This window comes from Prionailurus bengalensis, chromosome B4 (assembly GCF_016509475.1).
Source record: "Prionailurus bengalensis isolate Pbe53 chromosome B4, Fcat_Pben_1.1_paternal_pri, whole genome shotgun sequence".
Taxonomy (NCBI): Eukaryota; Metazoa; Chordata; class Mammalia; order Carnivora; family Felidae; genus Prionailurus; species Prionailurus bengalensis.
In genome coordinates this window covers 87955991-87968322 of record NC_057358.1, presented here as the reverse complement: position 1 = coordinate 87968322, position 12332 = coordinate 87955991, and the positions used below count along the sequence as shown (strand labels likewise).

General features: G+C 31.5%; 1 protein-coding gene across 6 annotated transcripts in view; it reads right to left on the bottom strand.

The window, feature by feature from the left end:
* Positions 1–12332, bottom strand: part of USP15 (ubiquitin specific peptidase 15) — a 119365-nt gene that overhangs the window by 41718 nt on the left and 65315 nt on the right. For 3 of the 6 annotated variants that reach the window (XR_006294741.1, XM_043564766.1, XM_043564770.1), the window contains exons 7-8: positions 9132–9218; positions 2579–2723 (exon numbers count right to left, since the gene is read on the bottom strand). Coding sequence is in view for 4 of the 6 variants with exons in the window: in XM_043564766.1 (XP_043420701.1) it covers positions 2579–2723; positions 9132–9218 (232 nt within the window). In the remaining 2 variants the exon portion in view is untranslated. Of the gene's footprint in view, positions 1–2578; positions 2724–2950; positions 3399–9131; positions 9219–12332 lie in introns of those variants that run through there. The other 3 variants (XR_006294742.1, XM_043564767.1, XM_043564768.1) reach the window with 2 other exon arrangements.

Genomic DNA, 12332 nt, shown 5'->3' with positions numbered 1-12332 from the left:
ATTTATTTTTGGGACAGAGAGAGACAGAGCATGAACGGGGGAGGGGCAGAGAGAGAGGGAACACAGAATCGGAAACAGGCTCCAGGCTCCGAGCCATCAGCCCAGAGCCTGACGCGGGGCTCGAACTCACGGACCGCGAGATCGTGACCTGGCTGAAGTCGGACGCTTAACCGACTGCGCCACCCAGGCGCCCCGAGATTTTTATTTTAGAGAAAATACAATTTCCAGCCAAGACACAGACATGAAATAATATCCACTGCTTAAAAATTTTAAATCCCTTAAGTTTTCATTAAAAGTTTTTCTTATTTTATGACTAGTACAAGAAAGTAACAAACTATCACCCTAACAAACCTCACCCTCATGAATCTAATTTCAACTGAAATGAAACATGTGAAGGCAATATAACATTAAGAGACGGTCAGCAATAGACCTACCAACTTATTGTAATAACACTGCTTTAAAGTGAGGCAAAAACTAATAGAAGTTTCTGATACCTTAAACATATACAAGAAAGTTCAACAAATGCCAAATCTAGCTCAACATAAGTGATTAGAAGATTTAATTTTAATACTCATTTTTGAGAAATTATAACCATCTGGAAACAAAACACTAAAGACTATATCAAAGGCAGAGGTAATTAGAATGTAATAATCCCTTCAAAGGAACTCAGTTTGAATGAAAGCCAGAGCTTTCTCTGAATGATTAGCATGAACATGAACTTGTTCTTTTCTGAGAGACTCAAATTTTTTAGTGCCTATAATGTTAAAATTATTTTCTTAATCCTTATGAGAAAGCATCAGGATTGGTTTTCTACACTAGATTAAAATAAAACAAAAAAAATTTCTCAAGTTTTCATCAAGTGTCTATAACCAAAATAATTTTGGCAGTGCAAGGATAGGAGTTATACAAAAATTATGACCTGGTGACACAAGAACAGGGTTTTCTGGTACTGATGAAACCACCATTTATATAAAACATTTTCCAGAGATGGTATTAAAGATGATGTTCAGAGGTCAGGTAGAGTAGTCCAACAGATACCCAAATAAAATGAGAACCTGTCTGGCCTGTTCCTGTCTCTGCAAGCTCAGCACCCACACACTTTATCTAAATAGCTGTCAGGATAATAATATGTTTTGACTTGTTCTCAGATGATGTTCCCATTCTCCTCTCCCAGAAAAATAAAGGTAAATGTTTTAAAAAATTGCTAGGATCCCAGAAAAATAATTTTGAATAAAAAAATTCACATTAAAGTATAAGTAATATTACTCATCAAAGAGTAAGGTTTAGGAAGAGTTTATTAACCTTACACAGTATATGCTTGAACAGAAAGGCTATTTCCTGAGTGGCTCAACTCTAAACCAAGAAATCAGAAATTAAGCATATTTATGTCCCCTATGCATTTCTAAAAGATCTCCAATTCCTGATCTAGAGAATTATGACAATTAAGTTCTAATTTTCCAAGAATGCTGCAAAGGCAATGGTTAATTTAGGAGACAAATTGATTAATGCCAAAGTACAAATGGATTTATTTAGAAATTTGGGTGGTTAAGAGTCGTATACTATTCTTAGTGAAAAAGAATTGTAATAATGTCCTTAATTAATCCATACTCTATATGTAATCTATATCTTTGTAGGATGACACATGGGCATAGGAGATTTACTATTAAAATATGAATAGAGAACAAAAAATTCATATTTAAAAATAAAATTTCAGAATTTGCAAAACAAAAACAAAAAACACCCCAAAACAAAGGACCAAAAGAAAAAAAAAAAGGTTAAAATTGAAATATCAAAAATAGTATACCATTATTTTGGGCTTTTTGAAATACAGAATTCTATCAAAGGGGAATGAAACAACCAGCTCTAATTTTATAAACAGTGAGATATTAAAAAATATATAGATTATTGTCATTACTTCAAAGTCGATCAAAGACATAAATATTTAACAAGTTGGAAGAGGATATAGACAGAGCAGGAAGAAAAGGGGAGTTCCATGGAGAGACAAAGGGAAAAAAGGGGCAGTGATCAATTATATCCCCAAATTAAAAGATCTTTAAGGGAAAGTGATTTGTTAAAATATGTATGCAAAAGGAGGTTCATAGAATTTTCTCATTAAAAAAAATCTTAATTTCATATTAAGTTTAAAAAAAAAGATTTAAAAATAAATTTATTTAGAGTTAGAGGACTGGTGACCATAAAAGATTCATTCTCTAACATTCCCACAGATGTCCAAAAAACGCATGAAATTTCTACTGAATATGTAAAGGAGAGATCTCATGTGGTGTTTTTCTTTCTTTTTTTTTTAAGAGTCTAGGTTTTCTGTTTGAAATTATATTTTTGCATGAAGTGATAGTTAATCTTCCACCATGTGGTAATCAGTCATATGCCACCTAATTGAGGAACATGATAATGATACTAGTACTAGAATGAGTGAATCAAATATACATGCTTAAATCTTCCATGAAAACAGAAACTTTCAAAACATATATAATACTTATGTTTTGATATGTAAAAGTCTACTCTTCTTTTATTGCTGATTTCCATGAAACACATGAGTTTCACTTTGGAAAGGACCTACCTGAATAGCTGAGTTCATGAAACACGTATTTCCCAAGTTACTTAGGCCGCAGAGGCCTGGCTGTTCATTGTTTCTGCCAGGTTCTGAATAATCATAGTTCTTATAAGCAGTATATGATGGGAGACAATAATTTGAATTTTTCACACTGGAAGAAAACAAAGAATATTTTTCATAATGCAGCTGATTATAATATAGTTATATGAACACAGTACTTTAAACTTGAGATAGGTGGTCAGTCAATTAAATTCTTTATAAAAAAAATTAACTCAGGTACTTTTAAAGATATGAATCTAAATCAAAAGAACCCCTCTAATCAAGATACATCCCATCAACAAAATCACTGCACACTATGCCACACCAACCAATACAAACCACTGTTATATCTTTCTACCCTTGATTAGCCGGAGCAGCTCCACAGCTTGCTCCATTCTTCATTGCTCCATCAAATTTAAAACATTCAGATTTTAAACACCACCCACAGCAATAAATCATCTCATTTATGTCCCTTTTACATCCTGCTACTATAATTGAATGAGAACAGTAGAAACAGGAGTTGTGCTTTAGTTACAGGTGAGAGAAGAGATTTCCAAGGCCTCTGTGACATCACTGGTCTGATGCACTGAAGATTCTATTTATAGTTTCTATGCTAGACCAGCAAAATCTAGTATTCAAATGCAGAAAAAAGCCTGGGCTGATCAAGGCTGCAAAATGAAATGATTCTACGCAAGAACATTCCAGTATTATTTGCCTTTTCTTTCTTCTGGCTTGTTAGAATAATGTAGTTTATTCAACTAGATGAATATAACCTTAGGATAATTTGGACTATCAGTAGAGTAAATATTATTCTTAAAAACAAAGAGCCAAGTCATCTTCAACGTTAGGGAACCAGGGTAATTTTAGAAAGAACTAAGGAAAGTCAATCAATAAGTTAAATTGTCCTCTTTCTTTTTACATGTAATAAAAAATAATTCTGTGGAAAAGGATGGATTCTTCCTTAATTTTTAATAGGTTATTTTATAAAATATTTACAATGGACACTTTAGATTATTATTCAAAAGCATACTTTCAACCATAATTTTTTTATTCATTAGAACAAACCTGAATGAGAATCAAGGTCATTGCTAAAAGCAAATGATGGTTCAAATAAAAGAATACAGTGTTACAAATAAACATGATGAATCAGTAAACCTGACAATCCCAATTGGCTACACTTTATTCCTGGTATTATTTTTTAAAAATAATTTTTACTTAAGATTTCAAATACTTTCTGTTGTAGCTTCTATATTCTCACTTTTCTATTATAACACTTTAAGTGAACTATACTACTACCTGTTTTAACAAACCCTTTAGTAAAGACAGACAGACACACACACACACACACACACACACACACACACCCCAACAAGCTAAACAGTTTAAACAAAAGTACCTCAACCAAAAACTAAACATATGATGCTAACCAACTAATACTTTTGCATTTTTAAGAGCATATCCCCCCCCACCAAATAAAAAGACCAACTCCAAGACTCAAAAAAGCAATATATCCTAAGATTAAAAAAAAAAAAAAAAAAAAGAGGGCCCAAAGAAATGCAACCTTGATTAATTCAAATTCAGAATTTCTAGACTTATAACTATATTTACTTGTTTTAAACTAAAAAAAAGTATAAAACAAAAAACAAGCATCTTTTGGTTTTGTCAGATCACTAGCCTTATGATTCATATTTTATATGCCCAATAACTAATAAAGTACAAGACACCTATTAGCAATTCTTCAGTCAGTAACTGGTGATTGGATTATCAAATCTAACTTCTTCAAGGACATGTAACAAAAAGCTAAATTCTGTTTTTCTGTTAGTCCTATAAGCAGTGCTAAAAATCAAGGTCTCTACATACAAAAATGAAAGGTCTATATTTTCTATACATTCTACATGTTCCAGATATAAAACTATAATAGAATTTGAGCAGAGTATATAGGGAAAGTATGCTCAAATGCATGCTCATGCTTAGACGTGCGTGAGCACATACACACACACACACACACACACACACACACACACACACACACACACACACACGAAAAGACTAAAAACACATTTACATACATCTTCCTTAAGTATATATTCAGATATCTATCTCTCCCCACAAGTAACCTGAATGGATGCTGGAAGCTCTCCTCTTCGTAGTGGCAACAGGATGGAATTTGCTAGGATAGGGATTTTTATTTACTAAGAAATGAACAAAAAACTTACTTGCAGAACAATTTTTTGGTTTTGTCTTTAAAAAAAATTTTTTTAACGTTTACTTCTGAGAGAGTGAGAGAGAGCGAGAGAGAGACAGAGTGTGAGAAGGAGAGGGGCAGAGAGAGAGAGAGAGAGGGAGACACAGAATCCAAAGCAGGCTCCAGGCTCTGAGCTGTCAGCACAGAGCCCGATGCCGGGCTTGAACCCACAAACCAGGGGATCATGACCTGAGCTGAAGTCGGATGCTTAACCACTGAGCCACCCAGGCACCCCTTTTGTTTTGTCATTTAAAATTTGAATCCTTAAAGGATATCTACATTTTAGACTAAGTGACAGGGTAAGTATAATTCTTGCTCAAAAACTGAAACAGTCTAGATGCTCAATGATAGTAATGAAAAGTGATAAATTTAAAATATGTTAATACTATACAGATTAGCCAGTTATAATCCACATGTTATGTGCTTTGTGAATCAAATATTAAAGTCATGGAAAATACCAAAACTAGCAGTTCTTAAACACTTCAACAAAGTCCTGGAAACCTAGGCCTAAAGATAGCCTCTGTTATCTTTCATGACTATTTTTTTCCTAGAGATTGTAAACTAATCCTTATCCTCTAAGGCTATGGTATTTTGCAAAAATAAATATGCCTGTAATCTTAATGGGAATTTTAGTACTTACTATACTATATAAATTCTGTATTATAAATTTATCACCCTAAATGAAGACACTGAAAAAAGTAAGTTGTTTTTTGGTAACAGTGAGCTCTATCTATACAAATTTAAGACTGACTTTTCAATTAGCATTTACACTTGACATTATGAGCATTAAAAATCTATAATTTAATCCTCATAAGTACAATGATACCTATTTTGCAGTTAATGAATGATGCTTTCCAGAAGTAACTTGTAAAGAGCCATATGGCTGGCTAGCTCTGGCAGTCTCCAAAATCAAGTTCTTTTTCACAGTTTAATCTCTTACAGGGAGTCATTTCCATTTCAAATAAAAGAGCTTTAAATGAATTAACATAAAAATAGATATGTGTTCTGAAGTGGAATGCCACGAGTTGGGACAACACACACATTAAAAAGATTTTTTTAAAGGCAGTATTCTATCAAGGCAAATGCAGCAAGACAGAAAAATGCAGTGAACAGAAAGAAACTGGTGCATATTAAAAATGTACTTAAATTATAATCAAGGCACAACCAAATACTGTATGTATGATCAAGCAAAATTACTACATCAGGGTGAACAAATGATTCTTCATAATATTAGTCTTTAGTAAAAGCTTTATTAAATTTATATGAAATAGTTTCAAGTATACTTTGTTACTATCTTTATGACCAATATCCTTATTTCTGGTAGTGAAAAATTTTATCTTAGTAATGTAGTCATTTAATTCAAATCTTGAAACTGTAGATAGTTTCATATAAACTTGTAAGTCATAACTACTGATTTTCATACATACTTTGTTCTTGTAGAATATCTCCACATACTTGAAGTTTCAAAAATGCGATGTATCTAAAAAATGTCATTAGCCTTTTTACATACTTTTAATTAAATGAAGCATGCTATTTCCATATGAAGCCTTAAGCCGCTTCTTATTTCTACAAGCTGAATGGAAAGAAATTTTATGTGAAATAATTTAGATAATTATGACGATATTAATTTAAATTCAAATATTAATTTAAAATAATCAAAATACTAAGTCAAATTAATGTAAAACAGTTTTTTCCATTTTATAAATTTTGTTCCACCTAAGAAAAGTAAACTTGACTTTTAAGCGTGGTGGTAACTCATTAGCTATTTGCTATAAAAATTTCCTAATTTGAAGGACTATTTTAGTGTCTAAATTAAACAACTATAAATACCTAAAAATATAATCTATCCATGGGAGGAGAATCATTAGTTAATCATATTTTAAACTTAAGAAAATCCTCCAATTCCTCTCAGTATCTTCTGCAGTCAGAGGTTTTAAGATCCGATTGTAACATCATATTTTTACTACAGGAGGGAGATAAGACAAAAACAAAGACTCACCAGACCACATATACTAATAAGACAACTCCAGTCAAAAGGTCAAAATACAGTCTATGCTCAATACAGTCTACATACAATGTTAAAAGTCTCTCCAAAGAATAACTATAAACACATTATACCTGGAACTGCTTCTTTTACAGTAAATGTGTGAGCATCTCCAATTGGTAGAAATACAAGAAGTACTTTATCGCCTATGAAAAAATTACTTTGATGAATTTAATTAAAAGATACCATATAAAATAATACAAACCAGATTATAAGGGTATTCCCTTTCACTTTTTTGCCTGTGGACATACATTTTTAAACAGAAAAGAGCATACTAAACTGCAATACTGGATAGAGTCTTTGATATTTCACTATTACAATACAATGTAATGTTATTACACTATGGTACATGTCTTTTTATAAACTACTAAAGGGGATGAGTGTTTTAAATCTTGATACTCCAACCACTCCTTGCAAGAATAAGTATAATTACTTAATGTTTCCCAGTGAGACTGAGATGGAAAGAAGTGGATAGTTTTTTATGGTTTTAATTTGCACATTTCTAGTTAGTTGTGAATTTGAATATTTAAATGTTTATACATTTTACTTTATCTTATTTAATGTCTATTGATTTTTGAGAGAGAGAGAGAGGGAGAGAATGAATGAGAATGAGCAGGGGATGGGCAGAGAGAGAGGGAGACAGAATCTGAAGCAGGCTCTAGGCTCTTCTGAGCTGTCAGCACAGAGCCGGATGTGGGGCTCAAACTCACCAGCAGTGAGACGAAATGAGCTCAAATCGGACGCTCAACCAACTGAGCCACCCAGGCACCTCTAAATGTTTATATATTTTAATTATTTTCCTTTTATTGCCAGCTGCATCACTGCCCAGTTTTCTACTTGTCTTAGAAAATTTCTCACGGATCTTTACAGCTTTGATATATTAAGAATATTTATCCTCTGCTATTTGTAGCAAGTATTTTTGCCATTTATTTGCCTTTCAATTTTTATATGCCTAACAATTTAAGTCAATTTAATATAAAGTTTTACAAAGAAATTCTCAATCGTGATCCAATTTTCCAAGCAACATTTCCTGGATAATCTGCCCATTCCCCATTAGTCTACAATGTTTTCTGATCACATTAAATTCTTTTATGTATAAAGGGCTGTTTCTGGACTGTCTTTTCTATTTCATTGATTTGTAGATGTTATTCTTGGGTCACTACTATGCTGCTTGAAACCTTATATCTTTATAACAGGTTGTCATTATTTAGTAGGGTTAATCCTTTCTCATTTTCCTTTCCAAAATTACTTTGGGTATTCTTACACATTTATAATCTAGATGTACATTAAAATCTTTTTGTCAAGCCCTCTTAAATATGAATTTTAAGGTCAAATGAATTTAACCTATAAATTCATTTAATGATGTTATTTTAAATATTATTTCACAAATAGCCTTATTCTTTTCAAATTAATTCTTTGGGAAACCAGATGCCCTTTATGAACTGGCCAAACAATGCAAATATTTAACTACATAAATACAGTCAACCTAAAAAATAAATGACAATGTAATGTATATATTCAAAAAATAAAACAAGGATAAAATTGTCTAGATTAAAGGTTTTCCCCTAATTTGACTGAATCACAAACAATAAAAGGTTTCTTTTTATTCTTTTCTAGAAAACAGAAACCAAGCCAGTTTTCAAGGTAATACACTCATGTCAGATGTTACAGTGCAGTCCAAGTGATTTTTAACCTTTTTTCTTATGGCCATACAACACACACTTTCACACAACTCTTACAAATTCCAAGATTGTGAATATTATTCATGATGGGGCAAAGGAATTGTTTCTCTAAACTTTTTAAAGAAAAAGTGATGGCCTGTTAATGAACGTGAAAATCTGTGTATGCTTTCCAGGTGAGAATCACTGATACACACTTTTAAAAAATACTACATATTGTAGGTCAATGACATCTGAAATTTACACTCTTCCTAAAAAATCGAGTTCTAACAGACTTCTATATAAATTTCAATAATTAGCGTTTAAAATGTAAAATTCTGAAAGTACTTTATTTCTCTTTTTGTGAATTACTATAGTGTATGTATTAAAGAAGTTTATAACTGTGCTTTCTTTCTTGTAAAGTTACTCCTAGAAGAAGTGATCCGTAATTTAAAAAAAAAAAATCAATTTTAATGCATTAAGACTTTATCCTAAATTTTAGATACAAGAGATTTTTTGCAACCACAATAGGGCGATCGATTAAACAAAGAGTTTTTAAGATTCAGTGCTTACTTTCTGTTGTTGATGTTGTTATAATTATTTGACAGAGATGAAGGAGAGATCTTTGGTAAAGCTGAAAAATTGGATGCACCTGGGGACCTTTAAAAATATGAAAATGTTAAATTAGATAAAAAATGCTGAATTTTGAAATTAATTATGAAATAAAGAAAAGACAGATGACAATGTATGTAGTAAATGAATGCTGGAAAACAGATTCATGAGCAAAATCACTGTATATCCTTTGTTTTTCTATTTCCTATGTACTCTTTCATATAAAAAATAATGGTACAAAAGGGAACTATTTTCAAAAGAAATTTACCAAATTAAATATACAACTTGATATTTATTATTCTTATGTATCTATTGACTCAGTACACCCATTTCTGAGTTCAAGTAACCATTTTTAATATTTTACAATCAATAATTTCATTAAATGAGTAGAACTAAAATATCAGTTTTTTAAAGGAAGCACATAAAAGCAATCCAATTTGGGTCCCAGTGGGTACCATGGCATTCTAATTATACACAACAATGATACAGATATCTGAGAATTTAACAATTCTAAACATCTAAGGCAATAGGGACAGAATAGCATAAAATAATTCAAAACTAAATCCCAAGAATTAATTTTTGGCCAAAGTTATCTCTGCAAAAACTGAAAGGACATACATCTGACTATTTATTACACACCTCATTAATTCAGAATCTTTTTGGAGAAATCTCAATTGCTAATGGCTTTTAATCAACCAATATGCTTTAAAGGCATAACTTATAATCACAAATCCATTACATAGGAATGATTACTTTCTTAAAGATTTAATTTCCCTTGTAATTTTGTTAATAATTTTATTTTATGAGGTAACATCTAGTCTATGAGCTGTAAAAAGCTAACTTTCAGTTCAGCATCTCAGTCATCATAAATTCTAAATTAGTGAGGTCCAAAGTGAGTAGTTTTAAAAAATTATTTTATTTCCTTTACTTAGGTGCTAATGAACAATGAAATGGTCAATGGGCAGGAAAGTATATCTACAGAATCTGTTTGAAGTCTATAAATTTTAGGTGATTTGGATTTCACCTAATCTATATACTTGCAACATATTTTGGAGAATAAATTTTGGGCAAAAAAATGTCTTACACACAAAAATTTTATTTATCTTTTGAGGTTTTGTATATTATGAAATCTCGGTAAAGATTTTTTTCTTATTTTAAAGGTGCTTCTTTTTGTTGATACAGGTTGTATATAGGTAGATTACATTAAGTGAGACTTCTATTTAGAAGCCTTTCTGACAGAAGATCTTACAAGATATTATTTTACTGTGCTTAAGTTAAAAACATAAAACACAATCAGCCAAGTTTTAACATAAAAGAGAGAACACATCTAAAATGTTATCTAATATTTTAAGGTACTAGTTTTTAAATACTAATAGAAATATAGAAGTATCCTGGCATTTTTGCTTTCATGTTAAGAATGCTAAATTAGCAAAGTAAAAAAACCCCCGAGTTTATTAGAGATTGAGTTATAATGAATTAAAGGAAGTTAATTTTTCAAAATGTGATTCATTTACTGCATTTTAGTTTAATTCACTTCAATTTTTCAGAAACACAGAAATAAACTGAAATGTTCTCTTAAATTTTACTTGCAATAAAATTTTTGAAAAGATTCATTACTGTATCCAATAAAGTGGCTGAGGCACACATATTTTTTTCCTTTTTCTGCCCACCTCTCCCCTTTTTTATTATTCATTAGCAACTCTATCCAAGGATAATATTAGAAGTTTCTATGAAATTCACTGAAACACTCAAAACATTTATTAAGTGACTACTATAAGCCTTGCTCTTGGTAAATACTAGGAATACAAGGAGAGACACAGTTCTTGACCTCAAACAGCTCACAATCTAATGGGAGAAAAAGACACATAAGCAAAGTAACTATAACATAGTGCAAGTCCTGTAACAAATTTCAAAATTATAACAAAATATAAAATTTTGTGGGTAGTAAAATGAAGTGATTCAAAATGATGTGCAGAGTTGGAGGGAAAGGTAGAAACTGGACGTGAGAGTCCTCCAGTAGAAAGAACAGCACATGCAAATGTATGGGACTGTAGAAACCATGATGTGCTTAGGGAAGTATCAATAAATTCAGTTTGGCTTAAAGAACAGGAAGCAGGTAGTGACAGGAACAGAAGTTAATAAGGTAGGCATGATAATAAAAGACTTTTATATTCTATGAAGGAATTTATTTTATTTCATTATGCTGGGCACGTTAAAAGTTTGGAAGAATGTGTATCTACACAATCAGATTTGTATTTTAGATAGCTAATTCATGAGGAAAAGAAAGAAGACTGAGAGATCATTTAGGAAACCAAAGGTGATTAATAAAATTAACAAAGGATGGGGCTAAGACTATTGAGTGGGCAAGGGCAACATGTCTTGGATGTTTAGGAAGTGGTTCTCAATGGACCCTTAGAGGGTCGCACAATTCTTTCAGACCGTACATCTATGAAGTCAAAACTATTTTCATAATAACTTCAAGGTGCTGTTTAAGTGTTATTTGACCTTTTTCACGAGTGGATATTTGCAATGATAGCACAAAAACAATGGTGGTGAAACTGCTGACACCTTAGCATGAGTTAAGGCAGCAGCACCAAATTATAGTCATTGTATTCTTCACTGCCCCTTGCAGTAGAAAATGGTCATTTTCACTTAAGAATATCCATGTTGAAAAAATAGAAAATACTGATTTTATTAAATCTTGACCCTTAAATACACTTCTTTTTACTATTATGCAACCAACTGGAAAGTTTGCAGAAAGCACAAAGGTTCTATACTTAAGTAACATGGTTGTCATGAAGAAAAAGACTTGCATAATTATTTGAATTTCAAGCAGAACTAGCAACTTTTTTCACAGCAACATTCTTTCACATAAAAGGCTATATGGTAGAACATCTTCTCAAAAATAAATGAAGGGAGCCTATCACTTCAAGGAAAACAAAGTATTTGTTGCCAATGATAACATTCAAGTGATCATATAAAAAACAGAATTTTGTAAAACTTGACTTTGCCACCATGAGGCTTGACAGCTTCCCAATACTTGTAAGATTGGTAACGTTTTAACAAATGTGATTTAAAAATATTGTAGAATGAAATATGTCATTAATTTGGACTGTCTGCATAACTCAATTAGTATTTTCCAACTACATCAAGTTACACATG